Source organism: Callorhinchus milii, unplaced genomic scaffold, assembly GCF_018977255.1.
Source record: "Callorhinchus milii isolate IMCB2004 unplaced genomic scaffold, IMCB_Cmil_1.0 Scaffold14, whole genome shotgun sequence".
In the NCBI taxonomy this organism is placed as follows: domain Eukaryota; kingdom Metazoa; phylum Chordata; class Chondrichthyes; order Chimaeriformes; family Callorhinchidae; genus Callorhinchus; species Callorhinchus milii.
The window spans coordinates 13,893,452-13,911,990 of NW_024704755.1; the positions used below are offsets into that span (position 1 = coordinate 13,893,452).

General features: G+C 41.0%; 1 protein-coding gene across 2 annotated transcripts in view; it reads right to left on the reverse strand.

The window, feature by feature from the left end:
- Positions 1-18,539, reverse strand: part of mbtps1 (membrane-bound transcription factor peptidase, site 1) — a 63,079-nt gene that overhangs the window by 23,658 nt on the left and 20,882 nt on the right. For both annotated transcript variants that reach the window (XM_007904699.2, XM_007904698.2), the window contains exons 5-10: positions 16,532-16,642; positions 13,102-13,211; positions 9,755-9,871; positions 6,155-6,222; positions 5,292-5,394; positions 3,476-3,627 (exon numbers count right to left, since the gene is read on the reverse strand). In XM_007904699.2, coding sequence (XP_007902890.1) covers positions 3,476-3,627; positions 5,292-5,394; positions 6,155-6,222; positions 9,755-9,871; positions 13,102-13,211; positions 16,532-16,642 — 661 coding nt within the window. The remainder of the gene's footprint in view (positions 1-3,475; positions 3,628-5,291; positions 5,395-6,154; positions 6,223-9,754; positions 9,872-13,101; positions 13,212-16,531; positions 16,643-18,539) is intronic.

Below are 18,539 nucleotides of genomic sequence, written 5' to 3' on the forward strand. Positions count from 1 at the left end.
GGTTTTAAAGTGATCTATTCGTCTCTTTACACATTCTGCGCCTCACCTCTCCCACAACTACAAATATCTCACAATCAAGAGAAAAGTTTTGGGAATTTTGCTTCCTAGGTCACTCCCTCATAGCTGGTAAGAGGCAAGAGGAGCCTGGTGAAACCCTAGCAGCTGATGTTCCCCTCACTCCTTGAGGAGTTGCAGCTCAGCTGAGGAATAATAATAATAATAATCCTTGCATTTGATATAGCGCTTTTCACGTCGGGAGGACGTCCCAAAGCGCTTCACAGAACACACTGTAAAGTGAATTGACTGTATATGTGTGGGCGAACGCGGCAGCCAATTGCGCACAGCAATGTCCCACAAACAGTCGTAGATTGAAAATGACCAATTTATTATTGTTTTGTTTTTTGGAGGGATTATTATTAGGAGTGTGGAGTAAGGAAACTTGCCCAAGGTTTCGCCCTCTGCCTGGAATTGAACTCAGGTCTCTCACTTGCAAAGCGAGTGCTCTAACCACTGAGCTACAGGACTCCACAAATCCCTCTCTGTGATGCTGCATGCTAGTGCTTTAACACTTCCTTTCAAAAGCACTTTTAGAAAATAGGTATATTTGGTGCAGTCAGACCTGGTTTGGTGGAGAACGCAGATTCACAGAGCAAGAATCTTTCATGGCGTAAAATAGTTGAGATTCCTTACTGTGCCTTATCACATCACCCCGCACGAGTATACCACACAGTGAATGCCTTCTGCAGGGTGCTAAATGCACCACACCGATGTCAGAAAAACAGCTGTACAAGTATTACAACAGAACACAAAATTGTATTTAGGATATATGAATTAAGCTTGAATGCTCATTTCCAAAGTATTCCAATCCCAAGGTCAGGTAACAGACCTCACACTTCAGAAAATGCAGAGGAAACAAATCAACAAGGTGATGTCGAGCATTTTCAAATTGCTCGGCTCAAAGATACCGTACTTTTGTGGTGTCTAAATCTTTTGATTAGATCAGATAGGAGCTTACAGCATCTCCCCGGGGAGACGAACTGCATATTATGCCCTTGTCTACCAAAGCAACATCACTCGATTTGACTTTCAGTCTAAGGCTGCACATAGTGAGGTAATTTCGAACCTGCAAGTGTGGGCTATATGATGCTGCACGAGAAACAGCAAGCACTTGGATCCCAAAATAAAACCTTTCTAAAATGGGTTTACTTGAAGCCAAAGGCAAAACTCACAAGATGTTCCAATGAAACCCAGAGGTTAACCAGGTCAGATTCAACCTTTTCTGGGCAGTGGAAAATGCTGTAGAGGCTAAAATACTTCTGTGAAGTAATTAAGATCTAGACAGAGGAGTGGTAACTTACAGGGCCCCTGGACAGAAGAATCCATGTGAGTTTGGCACGGTCATAGCAGATTCTGAACATTATCTAATTTCATCATTTCACAGCAGCTGCCTTTTTAAAACACCATCTCTTGGCTAGAACACCTAAAATAAAGAACTCGGTGAGCTTTGGCCATTGCTTTCTGTCCATGGTAAGGCCAGAGTGGTGTTAATGCAGTTATTTTGCTACTGCCTGACAGACTGGCATAATTACAGGAACCTTGAAAGGCGGTGTTTTGTCTGACTGGATATTTCATAGCATTAAAGAAGCTCAAGGCTGGACATATTTATACTGATTACTGGCAGGCTGCCTTTCTTTCACATTGGAAAGGAAGGGAAAGAAATGAGCAAACAGATTGAAAGTTTAGTTTTAGAGGGAGCTCGTGGTGATCAAATGATTGAGAAACTTTACTCAGATCCCAGTTAACCCTTTCAACAGTTGGGAGCAATCAATGCACACCCTCCCTGCATTACACATTCTTGGGGGTCAGGAATAAAAATAATACTAATCGTTGCATTTGATATAGCGCCTTATCAGTTCTTCGAGACGTCTCAAAGCGCTTCAGAGAATATACTGTAAAATGAATTGATTGTATATTTTATGGGTGAAATATAGATATCAGTGATTGTCTTAAACCAGAACTGTGAGAGCCACAAGTAAGAACTGGGCTTGAATTGGTAACACTGAATGGAGTCTTAGACAATTTTGTTCTATTTATTAAAAAATCCGGGAGGGGGAGGGGAAGAGACTCCTACTGGAAGCACTCTGAATTCAAGGTGTCAGGAGTTCTCGGTTACATGTTTCCGATTTCCTTATTTAGGAGTCTCGTTAGAAATTATTGTACATTGCACCCCAATCTCAGGTGTGACATAATGACTATAATAACCGAGTGAAATGCAACATAGCAGCTCAAACTTTCTCAAATATTCAGCTAGAATACAGAAAAGAACCCAGACTTAATGAAAAACAAACATTCCACAAACAAACATACTATGCCACCAGAAAAGTACCACTAGCTTCAATTACACACTACTGGTCGAGTATTTCCGACATGAGACGCACTGACTGTTTAACCTCAGTGTTCTGTGCTGCGGGACATCAGTGCAAATTAACAGGTTGCAAAATCAATTGCATAAATATACAGCAGCTCAATATTGGCCTTGACTGATTTGTGAAATGGTGAACCACTGAGTGAACCCACTAGGACACGGTTTCAGGTCCAGTATTTATCTGATAGAGCTAACAGGGTGCTGTTATGGTTTAAAGCTACCGAATGGTTTAGCCCCAAATTGCTGCGCTCCCCCCCAAACCTCTGTTCATGTCTGTCTAATTTTAATTCTCACGTTCTGTTTTTAAATCATGTGTAATAATAATAATAATAATGTGGTCACTCAATCCACGACTGTTTGTGGGACGCTGCTGTGCTCAATTGGCTGCTCCGTTTCGCCAACACAAACTATACAACAACAGTCTTACATTTATAGCGCGTCTTTCACGTCGGGAGGACATCCCAAAGCGTTGAACATTCAGGTGTCGGGGCCCGAGCATGGCGGAGGGCTGATGTAAAGGTGAGGGAAGGCAGAGAGGTGGGAGGACAACCGAACGCACGATCGATGAGGAGGGTCTTGAGACCAGTGTTGAAGGAGGCAAGGGAGGAAGCGAGGCGAAGGGATTGTAGATGGAGTTCCAGAGTTTGGGGGCAGAGAGGCTGAAAGCTCGGCCACTGATGATAGGGCAGGTCGGGCAGGAGACATGGAGCAGGTCGGAGCCCACTGAATGGAGGGAGCGGGCAGGTTGGTAGGGAGTCAGCAGGTCAGAGAGGTAGGAGGGGGCAAGGCCATGGACGGCCTTGAAAGTGAGGACGAGGATCTTGAACTCGATCCTCTGAGGGATGGGGAGCCAGTGGAGTTGGGCGAGGGTGGGAGTGATGGGATCACGGAGCTTGGTGTGCGAGAGTACACGAGCTGCAGAGTTTTGGATGATCTACTTGACAGTCTATTCTGTGAAGCACTTTGAGACATCTCGAAGACATGATGAGGGTTATATCAAATGTAAGCATTATTATTATGAGAATATTATCCTGTTGTAAGTATACTAACCTTGCGAGCAGAGTGACTGCCCCCGCCACCACCGGTGACGCCACGCTGGTTCCTGAAAGCGAACGGCAGCCACCCTTCATCCCAGAGCCTCGGACCCCGGAACCGTAGGTCACAATGTCAGGCTTCATCCTGCCATAGCCCCCGGGAAGCTCCTGTTGAAAGTAAAGCACAGCACTTCAGTTTGTCGCAAATTCTGCGTCAAAATAATAGCTCTATCGTTCCATTTTTTGTGGGGGTGGGAGGGAAGAGGGGGGGAAACAGATGCAAACTATGGCGATGAGAAAACACATCATGCCTGAAGATACATTGGAAGTGACGGCTCGTAGATTTCACTGCTGCTTTATTCTATCTAATTACGGTACATTTCTCTTTCAGTATCGAACTGGCAAATTAATTATTTAAGACATTATGAGAGCAGAACGCTAGGATAAGGCCTACATGCTCTGCACTCGATTTTCACCCACAGACTGATCCGGTTTCTTCCTGTAATGCTCTGAAGTTTAATCACCATTAATAACAAGAAACTGTTCTGCCAGGAATAGCCTGTGGAAAATGCATCTGTCACTTTGATGTGGGTCACCAACTGTTCTGGATCACTGCCAGACTTCAGTTCTTTCTCGCTTACAATCAAATAAACTGCTCACTTCAGGCATGAGTGTAGTTCCACCTCAGGCACAATTTATATTCACAATGAGCGCTCATTCCACTTTACCTTGGTGTCCAGACAGATCCAGCACTTGAATCAATATGTTTGCACCTGGTGACTACTTTTTCTCTCTCTCACCCACAAACACAGTCTGAATTTCTTATACAGTACAACATACTAGGGGAGAAAAAGTTACTTCAAGCTGAGCAAAATAGGAGGGCAATGTGATCAAAATGAAAAAAGGTTCTTCCCCAAGACTAATATATTTGCTTCACCGACATAAATTTTAGCTTTCAAGAGTGGACTAGCTAGTTATCTAAAAAAAAAGTGCAATTTGAACAGATATGGGGAAAAAGGGAGATATGGGAGTGAATGGATTACTTTTTCAGAGAGACAGGATAGACCCATGGGCTGACTGGCCTGCTGTGCAGTAAAGCTCTAAGGTTCCATATAGGCCTCACTGATATTATATAATATGTGCCTAAAATAAAATGCCCTCTGGTTGATCAGCATCTAAAAGAGAAAGACAAGCTAACATTACAGTATCATTATTCAAAATAACTGGCAAATGTTTCCTTTATCTTGAGGAGCACGAAAGATCACAAAATAATTGTACATTCTCAAGACAGTTTTGAGTTTGTTTTCCAATGGATCGTTGAATCAATTCCCTCCAGGTACAACCATTTGTGTTTTAGAATTGGGAGATCGCAGACCAACCATCTATTGTATTGTAGAGAACTGTCTCCCAGAATTGTATGGCGCACCATCCAATGTCATGAGATATTTCATCTCCAAGATCATGCCAGAAGACATCAGCCTCAGCACAATTTTTGACAACAATTCATGAAGTCTATGCAAAAGTTTCACCCACCATTTCTCTAGTCTGTGAAACCCTCTCTCAGAGGGTGCTTCCTCCTCCTTGTAACTCTTCCTGAAATGAAGAGTTAATGTTACCTGCTGTCTCAACGTTCTTGTGGGACGGAAAGGCTCAGTATTTGTTCTACTGGGTCCCAACACTTCATTTCTCTGTTTTCCCCACAGTCAAACAAGTAAGTTTTGCTAAGGCTCCCATCCTAGCCACAGGTTCTGATTGCTCTCACCCATTTCACTGTGCCACCAAGAACATAACAATAGCAGCAATGTGCTGTACACAGGCATTGTGGAGCTTACCCAAGTTGTCATTCCTCTGGAGGAGAATCGAGCCATGTTGTCCTCAAAGTCGATACCACCCACACCAATTACATCCATCTGGTCAGCAGGATTATTGAGGGTGCTGGAAGATTCCAAGGTAGACACATGTTTAATCAGTTAGTGGCTGATCTCCAACTCATTAGGAATATGGGCTTTACAGTCAGTAATGGAATAACAGCTACTTAAAGTAAGTGCAGTTCCACATCTACAATTCTTAGGTAACTTAGTACGATGTCCAAATTAGAGACATCATTTGTGTAGGACATAAAACGACACACGTCGACACACTTCAGTAAGAGTTCATCAAAAAACATTTTCAGGCAGATAGCACACTTCAAACACAGCAATAGCTGATTGATCTGATTCAGATAACACCCACACATCCCAGTGAGTGATTGTATCAAATGAGCTTTCTTTTGACGGCTATGTATAGGCACCCACCCCTACAGAACATTTGACAGAAGTTGCACTTTTCTGGGTCGATAGTGGCGTGAGGTCTGAAACCCAATTATTTTCACAGTACAAATGAGCTGGAACAGGAAGCAGGATTCATCTAGTTGCTCTTATCCTTTTCACTTAACGAGCCTAGGCCAGATACAATACAATATTACATTTGTATAGCGCCTTTTACGTCGAGAGGACGTCCCAAGGTGCTGGACAGTCAGGGATTTGGACCCGAGCTGGGGGTCGGGATGGGGGATGGTGGAGGGCAGGAGGGCAGGGAGGGTAGGAGGGTTCTTCATCACCACAGCTCTGTGCACTCAGGTATTTATTACTGCTGTAACAATCAGTCACGCCAGGCTGACCAGGAATACCAAGGCTATGACAAACCACAAACTTACCCATAAAGTGGTCCATCATTGCCAATTGCAGAGACCATGATGACTTTGTTCGCCGTCAGCTCCCAAACCTAGAGATCACAAAGGGACAACAGCATAAGTTGGTTAATGACAGAAAAAAAGAATTGAAAAGTAACATATTTCAGATTTCAGAGATTAAAATCTAAGGCCTTTCTTCACCTGCACGTGCTTTTTCAATTATAAAAACAAGGAGAAACATGATAAGACGCAATGTATAATACACCTAACAAAAATGATTTGTAAGAATTGTTGATAAGAATGATTTGATAGGTTTAAAACTCACAATCTAATTATGGCACAATCATCATTGATGGAAGACATCTGGGCTTTGCTCTAGTTATACAGAATTTGAGAATGATTGCTCTCATAAGTGTTTAAAATACAATAAGTTCTTTTGGGTTATCCCCTCATTTACATCATTGAACTGCACGCCCATCAACCCAATCTTTTCCAAACTCTTTTAGCACTGTCTCCAAACAGAGAAACTTCAAGGTTCTAATCCTCCCACATAATTTCCTTCTCGCCCGAGCATCTCCCCATCTCTCTGATCTCCTCGGACCTCACTCCTCTGCCCAGCCCCTCTGCTAACACTGGCCTGCTGTTCAACCCACACTCCTTCTGCACCACCACTAATTGCTGAACCTTCAGTCATTATGCCCCCAACCTCTGGAATTCCCTGCTTCTATCTGCCTCACTTATTTATTTATTTATTTATTTATTATTTATTTATTTATCCTGTTATCTTCACCCGTGCCCCCCAACCCCCAAAACCCTTCTCCTTGCTCACTCAATGTCACTCACCAAGATCAATTCTATTTACGATGAAACTATTTTGTGTGTGTGTGTGCGTGCATGCACCCAATAAATTCAAGCAAATCAACCACCGAGTATAAATAAAAGGCAACAGACATTTCTATGTGCAGAGACATTTTTCACGCATTAAAGACACACACGACAGCTGCTCCAAGTGTGGCTTTCATTATGCTATATGCTATTTACAAGAGTAAATGTAAAAGATGCAAACTCCGCTGAATAATTGAAAGTTTGCAAAATATAATATTTCAGAAACCTTTCAAAATGTCATACACTGCCATTTTGACTCAAAAGGCCATTACAATTGGCCAGAAGAGATTGAACCATTGCCAGACCCTGGAAAAACAAGTCTGGAAACAAGATAGGGAATGGTTGTTCAAAGTCCTGTCATCAGATCACTCAGGAGGCAAACCGACTCTGAAGGTCTAAAATTTTCTCTTAGTGTTAGCCTGTAAAACTACTGTCTTAAAATTTAAGATTGCACGGGTTAAGAGCACTCGCCTCGTAAACAAAAGGACCCGATTTCGAGAGGCAAGTTTCCTTACTCCACACGCCTCTGTTTACTGAGCAGTAAGTTGGAACCCAGTTGTTAGTCGATTGGGTTATTGCTTTCCCTCCAAAAAAAATAATAATTTGGTCACTCAATCCATGCATTTGTAGGACACTGCTGTGCGCAATATCTGCCGCATTTCGCCCACAAATACAGTCAATTCACTTTCCAGTATATTTTGTGAAGCTCTTTGAGATGTCTCAACGACGTGATAAGGATCTATATCAAATGCAACGATTATTATTATCAACAGTAGAAAATTCTTAAATATAGGCTTAATTTAGAACAATAGCTTTCCGCATTTCTTAATTAAAAAGAACAGTCTTAAGAACAAAATTAAAACTGACTGAGAGTTTTCCACAATTTTGTGCAATCTTAATTTTTAAAACAGTATTACAGCCTGAAGCTAGGTAGAATTTTGGACCTTTGAGTCTACATTTTCAAGGAATGTGGGTAAATCCTTTCTAACGCCCCAAGGTTGAGAGCGCACTTGAAAGCTTTAGAAATCACCCAAAATGTCTGATTATTCCTACCATGCACCATACTTCCACCCACGCCACTTCACAACAGAGTCTGACTCATGCCTTAATGGGACACACAATTCCTTTCATGGCTGCTAAACAAAAGATTTAATGGAACCACGCAAGTGGGGGGAACAGAGCCTCTGGAATTGGGTGCACCCTCTACAACCCCCACCGCCAAGATACATAGTTATTTACACATTTGGTAGCTCACTGGCTCTGGGCATTTCGTATCTACTCTTTCATGCCAGCGTTTTGCAAATATATATTCTCTGCCCTGGAATGGCCAATAAAGGGGAATGAAGAGTGAATTAAAGTCACTCTTACTTTCATGACTTTCATTTCTTTATCAAATTTTCTCCTCTCCCCCGGAAGACATTTTGACTCTTTTTCCTTCTCCTGGGAAACAGTACGACACCACCATAATTTCCTCCCACTCCCCCCAAATTCAAGCCAGCCAGACTGCCCACTTGTTTTTTATTTGCCATTCCAGGGCAGAGAATATATACTTGCAAAACGCTGGCATGTAAGCTTAGGTAAGAAATGCCCAGAGTCATTGAGCTACCAAATGTGTAAATGTTTTTTATTGCTCCAGTCAAATCTTCAATTCACTTTAAATACTTCCACAACCAAACTTTCTTCTTTCTCCTTTAATCTGTAATTAAATCTTGATGTGACCTTCTGAGGGCAGGTTTTAACAGGAAACAATATCTACTCCCTTCTACCCCAGTCTTACATAATCCCAATGATATTCAAACTGTTTGCAACAAATCAAGCATGACAAGGATTCACATTAATTGTTTGAAAAGTTACCCACAAACCCAACCCAACGCTTACTCAGCTTGGTATCAATGGGATCAAAAGCTCCTGATGCTCCCAGACTCACTCTGTTTTCATTCTCAGCAGCACAAAGTGATTCCCTTTGCATTGATATTGACAAAGCTCTGGTCAGACTTCTGTCAATCCAAGCCCTAGAGTAAGGTGACTAGCCTCTCCTTCATGCATCTATAACCTCCTACAGCAAAACGTCCATGCCCAACCAACAGCAGAGAGGTCATCATATTCATCTAGATATATGGATAGATGTATATACACACGCAGTCACACACACGCAGTCACACACACACACACAACCCATGCTGCTTTTCTAAGCACGTATTCGTTCTTCCTGTCAATGAGTTCCATCTAATTGTACAGAATACTGCAAGACACTGAATATATATATATATCTGCAAGAACAATGCGACCAATAATGTAGCATTTAATCTGGGATGCATTAAGACATATGTTAAAGTACTACCACATTTAAAAGGGTCCAGAATACAGCACCTCAAATAACAGAGCAATGCTATAACCAAAATTCAACACTTAGATCACAAACTGTCTCCGTTAACAATGATGCCTGCAATGGGTAAACTTTTATATAAGACAATGGAAGAGAATTGTTCATTCTGCAAGACTTAATGGTGCAATTAACTGATGTTTACTTCTTCTACTGCCTGACTGTAATCTACAATAATGAAACTCACAAAGAGATCCAGACAGGTTATGCATCATTCTTACTTCAAACCAGGAAGTTTTAATATTCAACTACAATCAACTAATATGTGTGCAAACTGACTGCAAAGAATACAGACCTGTAGAAAGTGACATGGAAATGCACGCAACACCAAATATTTGGTGGACCATCAAACTCACCTTGTCCACGAAAGGATGGTCCATGAAGTCTGGTCCACCAATGCTGAGGTTCAGAACATCAATCTTCTTCAGAATAGCATAATTGAAGGCATCCAGGAACCAGGAGGTGTACGAGACCTGCTCAGTAAAACACTGGGATTACTTATTTACATTACATTTCACATTAGGCCGACCTCAAAAACAGTGCTTTGTGACATCTACTTATATTCAATGATTTTATTTTAATGCGACTCTCGAAACCCATTTCTCCTGCTTCGCTCCTCCAATCAACAAGGAGTTATGGTTCCCACCATTCTGCCTTCAGTCCATAAGACCACAAGATGTAGGAGCAGGAGTAGGCCATTCGGCCGCTCGAGCCTGCCCACCATTTAATAAAATCATGGCTGATCTCCTAACCTAATTCCATTTACCTGCCCTACCCCCATATCCCTTAATCTTTTAGAAATCTATCAATCTCCGTCTTGAATATGTTCAAGGACTGACTGACCATCCACAGCCTTCTGGGGTAGAGAATTCCATAAATTCACTACCCTCTGAATGAAGAAATATTTCCTCAACTCAGTTCGAAAAGGCTGACCCTTAATCCTGAGACTATGACCCCTAGTTTTAGATTCTCCAACCAGGGGAAACAGTCTCACGGCATCTATCCTGTCAAGACCCTTAAGAATCTTATAGGTTTCTATAAGATCACCTCTAATTCTTCTATATTCTAGAGAATATAGGCCTAGTTTATTCAACCCCCTCATCCCAGGAACCAATTACGCTGCACCCCCTCTAAGGCGAGTATGTCCTTTCTTAAATAAGGAGACCAAAACTGCACACAATATTCTAGGTGCAGTCTCAACAAGGCCTTATACAACTGCAGCAAGCCTTCCCTACTCTTGTACTCTAACCCTTTTGCAACGAACGCCAACATGGCATTAGTCTTCCTAGTTGCTTGCTGTACCTGCACACTAACTTTTTGTGACTGGTGTACAAGGACACCCAAATCCCTCTGAACACTAACACGACCTAGTCTCTCCCCCTCTCGAAAATAATCCACTTTTCTATTTTTATTACCTTGGTGAATAACTTCACACTTCCCCACATTATACTCCATCTGCCACCTTCTTGCCTACTCACCCAGCCTGTCTATTTCCCTTTGCATTCTTCGTGTGTCATCCTCACAGCTTACTCTCCCACCTATCTGCATATCGTCCGAGAAAGTTCTGTTAAGTTCTATATGTTAAGTTCTAAATCATTGATACAGACCGAAAATAACTGAGCCGGAGCACTGATCCTTGTGGCACTCCACTAGTCACATACTGATCCGTGAAGGACCCGCTTATCCCTACTTTCTGTTTTCTTCCTGTTAGCCACTCTCCAATCCATGCAAATATATTGGTCTATAGTTCCCCATTTTTTGTCTTCCACCCTTCTTAAATATCGGCGTTATGTTTGCGACCTTCCAATCACTGGGAATCATTCCAGAATCCAGGGAATTTTTGAAGATCAAAAACAAAGCATCCACTATCTCCTCAGCCACCTCTTTTAAAACCCTAAGATGCAGGCCAAAAGGTCCAGAGAATTTATCGGTTTTTAATCTTATCAATTTTTCTAGTAGTATTGCTTTACAGATGTGCATTTCTTTAAGTTCCTCACTAACATAAGCCTCCAGAATCTCCTCTATTTTCGGTAAGTTAGTCACACTTGTGTAACTTTGGGACACTTTGGGACGTCCTCCCGATGTGAAAGGCTCTCTATAAATGTAATTTTGTTGTTGTTTGTTGTTGTAAAGATGCTATCAATACCCTCTCCTCCCCCAAGGATTTATAACTCATCACATGCAGACAGAATAGACAAGAGGGGCAGGAACACAGGACAAGCTCATAAACTCACTGATAGTCATTCTGAAGAACAATCTGGTTCAATTTTGAACTCAGACATAATTGACCTTTCACAAAGCTTTATTGCAAAAAATTGCAATAAAGCTTTCACAAAGCTTTATTGCACAATAGTGACAGCACACCCAACCGTATTGTGCTTTAAATAAAATATTTCCATTGGGTGGAGGTACCAGAGGAAGAAGGGTGCACGTCTGTGGAACCGCCCCAAGGAGAAGGCAAAAGAACTCAAAACAAACCCCCTGAAAGGAAGAGTGGGAAAGGCAAGAAATTTGGTAGAAGAAACTTGCAGCAACAAAAGGATTACAAAAAAGTGACAGCTGTACAATTGGAGCACTCTTTGCTAATCTCCTCCACTGGAATTTCACACACCTACACAAACTGGCTTTGGGCTTCAAGAAAGCCATGAACAGGTGTTCAGGAAGCGAGAAAGCAAGCCTGAAGAAAATAAAAAAGCAATAAACAAAAACGGTTTTCATTTATTCGACCCAACAACAGTTTCTAAATACACAAAAATAAATCCTCCGCCCTTGAATCCACCAATAAGACTTATTGTAGACGATACAGAACTCCTTATCACACAGTATATATGGTTTACATATAAGTACAGCAGGGCCCAAAGAAAATTCCCCTCACAAGCACTAACCTCAAAGCAAACACCATTTATAAATCAACCATTAGAGAAATAAGTATTTCAATGGAATTAATTCTTTCAAATACGATGCACTATAGCCTGATTGTCATCAGTACCTGAGAACTACACAGGGACAGATTAGGAAATTATTGCTCTACAGTTTTGTTTGAAACATATAGTTTTGAACTCCTGTGTCCTGACCCGAAATAAATCTCAAGAGACACATCCACAATGAAGACTGGCCAAACTCATTTCCTTTAAGAACCATACCAGCTGTCACAAAGCACAGATGCATTTTTGATCCCTCTCGGCCACTCTTCAAACAAGTTCTAATAGCCCAGAAGATGGCAAGGCATTTTTCAAATCCACTGCTACATCCCCCACCCCCAACAGCAACCAAGAATACATCACTTTGGAGCGATTCAACTGGTGAAGAGCCAGAATCTGCCATGAACCAGAGAGGAGAGGTTTACAGATGACTTACACTAATAATAAATCTCACATTGCATGCCAAGGCAATGGTAAAAAGAAATCAATTGGACAATTAAGTGCCTGAACTATTGAGCTCTGTGAATTATTTATTCATCACATAGCTCTATAATGAGTAGTAAGCAATTATACTGAGGCAACAGTGTTCAGTGAGGGGGCCTTTTCCCTGTGCTTTAAGCTTGAACACGTAAGTGAAAGAAACCATGCAAAAAAAGTGGATTTTAAATGGGGTCAGTGAAATCTGAAATTAGTCATGTGTAAGTTTTACTGTCAGATATTTGACAGTTGTGGGTTGTGCCAATGGTCAGTGGGGAAAGCTCAGACACAGAGCTCCACTGTACCTGGTTGTTGGTGAAGACTCTGAAGATGTGCAGCTCTGCATCAGGTGCGAACCCTTGGCATTCCCGCATGCTGGCAATCACTCCTGCTACAAATGTGCCGTGACCCAAGCCTGATATCAACCCAAAATGGAAAGAAAAAGACACCGTCAGAGGATCGAAACTTTGCCGATACATACAAATATCTTTCATTACAGTGGCAATATTTTTTTTAGCAAGAAGTAGATCTTTACAGAGAAGGAGGTTAATACTTGGAAGCGGTTACCAGGGAGGATGGTCGAGATTGCAACACTGGATTCAGTTAAGAAACTGCTTGGGACTCTTTTGGGATGAAAGGGTTTTTTGGGGGGGGGGACAATGAATTCAAATACGGACTTTTGTATACGAACCTTGCTGCGCTGAGGTTAGAAGATTATGCTTTTCTCTCCCAACAGCAGAAATTATTTTAATTTTTAAAAAAAAGGAAACTGGTGTGCTTTAAGCTGCATTAGCTACCAACACCAAGAACCCACAATAATGATAACATTCCTTCATACAGAAATGAGAAGAGAATAAAATAGGATATCTTAGTTGCAATGAATTTTCATTTCAGCACCTCCCTGGATCATTTTTACTGCACAAAACAACCTGGACATGCTCAGCCAGCAGATACTAATCTAAGATATATATCCAATCTCTTTGGTGAAAGGCTTATGCTCTATCAGTGAAATATTTCCAAAACAAATATATAAAGGAAAGCACAATGCAAAGAGCTAGTTAGTCGGACCCCATTACACATAACTGCATAACGTATATAATGCAGGTGCACTGCACAACATCAGAAGTGCAGTACACTTCCAGAGGTTCAGATGCAGAAAGCTTATTCAGTTCATTTGAACTCATCTTTCCAGAATACCAATCCTCTCGCCTTCAGTAACAGCATCAAGCAATTTCTTAAATGAACCCAGTGTTGTGATGAAGGGACGGTTTCCTGCCAAGGACAGTTCAGTGACATCAACAACAAAACCATCAGTGCCTCACGTCATAGAAACTCTGACCAGTGGTTGCTATACGATGTAGTACGTTGTCACACAGGATCTGTTAAATGAGGTCAATTATACTATATTTAGATTCCTATACCTCTTGATCATTTGTAATTTACTGCACGATAGAGATTGACTCAAGCACACTGTGGTAGAATCACAGTGTAATAGTCTTCAGACAGAACAAATTAACAGTGTTTATAAACAGCACCTCACAGGTTTCATTAAATTAACTATTATCATATTAATGTTCACTAGAATGAGTTAAAACATGCACGTATTCTACCACTAAAACATCTGAATATTGAAACCCTTTGTAAGTAGCCGACATTGGATGACTTGGACTTGACTGGAGCATTACCAAAGTATACATTTTCAGGCCAGATAGAGGCAGGAAAGATCTGAAGCCAGTTTGCTGGATCACTGATAAGGTTTATATTGACATAACTCTCCAGAAAGTTCCAGTATAGGTGTAATCCATTCACATAACTATTCGCAGCAACAACATTTATGTCCTTGTTCTTTGGCAATACACAAAGTACTGCACGAGTTATTTACCACAGCTCTGATGGGCAATTTCAGCACTACTGCCATTGTGGGGTGGGGGGCGGCAATTGTAATTGAATTGCTCTAATCTAGTGGGGTTGTGGAGGCAGAATTGTGCTACCAGTACACCTCTTCCCTGAGTCACTAGCACCAGGCAAAGGGCCAATTTCAAGTCGACACTAAGAATTCCACCCCCCTTTCAGCAAACAATTGATCCAACAATAGGATCACAGGTCTGACTTTCATCTTGATTTGCTTGCTGGGGATAGGATCATTAAACAGTGCATACAGCTCAGAATTATGTTTAACTGTAAGGTTGGTTTCAACCACTTTTGGTGTTGTTCAGCCCATTTCAAATAGTCCTCCATGTTCCTTCCTGGTCCATTATAAAAGGTCAGAGTGCATCAAAAAGTCTCAGCATCGTAAATTGTCAGCTGCACCCTAACTACCAAGTAGCTGGAATCCCTGTAATGTGTGGAATTCAGTATGATAATGAATTTGAACAAAAAAAGGAGGCTTTTAAGAAAAACACGAAATTGGCAAAATGGGTTAAATGTTCTACATTTGATCACTACTGCTTCAATTGCACTTCAGGCAAATATATTAGTTTATTGGAGAGGCTGAAGAAATTTCTTAATGGTACTTTTGTCCATTCACATCGCACGCGTTTGAAACAGGTTTCCCTGACCTTCCGCTTTCACATGTCCTGTGGTTTACATTTCTCCCATAAATCAGTTCTGTTGGTTGACAGAGACCTAGGAATTTTGTGAGACTCGTTTAGTTCACCGTAACTATACACATTTAAAAACACTGCAACTGTATTTCACAAGCCAGCTGAAGGCTCCTACTTCTTACAATTAGTTCCACTCAAGCCAGATAGCCACAGTTCTGATTTAACAGCATGTGAAGGGAAGTCAATCAAGGGAAACTGGTCAAGTAAAATAATTGATGTAAATCAGACTGCGTGCAGAACCATATGGTAAATGATCTATATATACTCGTGAACAAAGGATAGTCTTAAACATGCCATGCAGATGAACTGCTTCAAACATTTCAGAGAAAATCACCTTAAGTGCTTCACTCAACCACTTGTTCACACCTTAAATATGCTCAGTTTCCTGCTGATGAAACACAGACATACTTGGCCATACGTGTTTGTGCTGGGTTGGTAGATAACACAGCTGTGAGCCCATGTAGATCAGTCCAGATGGCAATTAAGCCATATCTCATAAGTATAATTATTTTAAAACCACATAAACAGGTCAGAATTAAATGAAAGTATATTACAATCTATTTAATTTTGGCACTCTACCTTTTCAGGAGATAAGCTGTTTCTTTGCGAGGATGAAGAACGTTAAAAAGAACATTGCCAAAATTTACAGAAGACTGAATCCTGCTGTTGCTTGATGGAAACCTAGAGCAAAAATTTGGTTGGAAGCAGTTTGTCCAGATCAACATTGTAATGCAAGTACCTCAGCATCTGCAATATGGCTCGGCTCCCAAAAATTATAGAACAGATAAATAATAATCTTTGCATTTGTCATAGTGCCTTCCACATCGGGAAAGTGCTACACGGGATTTACTGTAAAAGTAGAAACCAGGCATTTTGCACGCAAATTTGGCAACCAATTTCTGCACAGATTTGTCCCGCAAACAACCATGACATTTTGAGAATGACCGATTTGATTCGGTTGATTGTTGGCCAGGATACTGGGGGAAAGGATACAGAATTTTTAAAAGAACAGGCAATAATCTGATGAACTTTATGAATAAATCATGTCAAATTAAGTGGTCAATTGCAACCACCAGAGTTAAATTGCATTCAAAACCAATAATATATTGGACTGATCTCTGAATAGACATACCATCATCCAAAGTCTTCTCATTGGTCCAGTTTGTTCTCTCTTTCACATTTCTGAAGTGAGGATGTTTTTCACTAAGTCCTGTATCAAACACCGCTACCTTCACACCAGCACCTGGCAATACATAAAACATCATAAATAAACAGGACAGAAATAGAACATCACATCTGCTGAACCACACTTGAAATCTCTGCAAATTAGTTAATGTGTCGCTGCTTACGGGAGGGATAGAATGGCATAGGGTGAATATTTTCTACCTCCTCTTTTCCCATCGGGGGAATGGGGATAGGAAAAGAGAAGAAAATATTCACACATCAATTAGCTTGCTATCGTTTGACAATTTGCAATTTGTTGGCAGACTATAGGTTACATTAGGATGCAGATAGTAGTTCTCCATCCCCATGAGGAAACTCCCTGTATCGCTGGTAGCTTCAGCTTAATGGAATCAACACTAAGAAATATGAATGTTACTCGGCAGGGGAGGCAAGAAAAAGGTGCAAAGAAAAGGAGAGAGAGCTCTTGCAGGAGTTGGAACCAGAATTCGGTCACAAAGAGTTTATATAACCTGCTGGAGGTATGATCCCCATTCTTTGAAAGGAGTTCAAGCTCCAAAGGTTATCTGGGGAAAGGCACTGAGACACTGCAGCAGTTTGTAGAAACATCACATGTTTTGAATGTGCAACTGAGAACACATGTGTTTTTCTTAAACTCGACTGCACATTTTTCTGCCATTTGCTGTGCAAGGGAGCCAAGATATGCAGAGGCACATAGGAATTTACTGGACTAGAAAAGACCATGCGATCCATCTGGCCAGGAACCAAAGTAAATACAAGACCTACGCTAATCTCTCACACACACACACATCATGGATTTCACTAAATAGCTATCAAATTTCCTCTTGAAAGACCACTGCATAGGAAGGAAAGTGAGTCGACTACAAAATGGCAGCAATACATCTTAAGATGCAGTGTTAAATGCGGCCATCCAAAGTCCAATTTGGAATGACTAAACAGATCCAGGAATTCAGTTTGGCAACGTAAAATAGTCACAAAGTTAATAGTATAAACAGTCATCAGAGAGCACATGGGTTTCAGTGCACTTAAGGTCGGAAATCTGCTTGGTTTCCACACCATCCCTGTGAACTTCTTCAAAATCTATGTGAAAAGTGCTATATGTGCAGGTTATTGTTGTCTTACAAACAAAATAATCATATTGTTTCCTGTGTTAAATATAATAAACATATCCAATGTATTGCAACAGTATGAATAACACACTTTACAGTAAGCCACAGAGTATCTTTTCGACAACTATACAACAGACTTTAAAGTGATGATCCTGTAATCTAAATATAATAAATAAATCTAAAATAAATCTAAATCTGGAATAAATCTAATTAAAAAGGTGGGTAAAACCTCTCCCTCTATAACTGAGGATTCTGCCCATGGAGGGTGGAGATGTGTGTGTGTGTGTGTGTGTGCGCGCGTGTGGGGAGGTGGGGGAAGAGAATGAGAAAGGGAGAAAAAAAATGCAAGTTAGAACTTAGAATTTGGTACAGGTTTTGAAATTGCTGGTCCCGACCTCTTCAATCTTGATGAATTCTCCAGAGGAGAATTTTACTAATACTTTTCCCCCCCTTCTGAATTGAAAATGCCTACTCAATGTGCCGGGAACACATTAAGTGGTTCCTTTCAACTCGGTTGGGGGGAGGGGAGAAATCATGGTAAATTTCTCAAAATTCTCATGTAAGTGGCACGTTTTACAGGAGCCACATATTTAACCTAAACCCTGTTCTCTATAATTTATGGATTAAGCAGCACTGAACATTACAGGCATTACAGAAACTGTTGTACCGGGACTACTATAATGAGAAACATATTAGAAACATTTATAAGCTTTTCAAAAGGAACCATAAATAATATATCAAAGATCGGAAAATCAGTCATAGCAAGCACATTTTATAGTACGGTACAGTCGGTGAGGGAGACATTTCCAGAGCATGTTATGTCAAGGG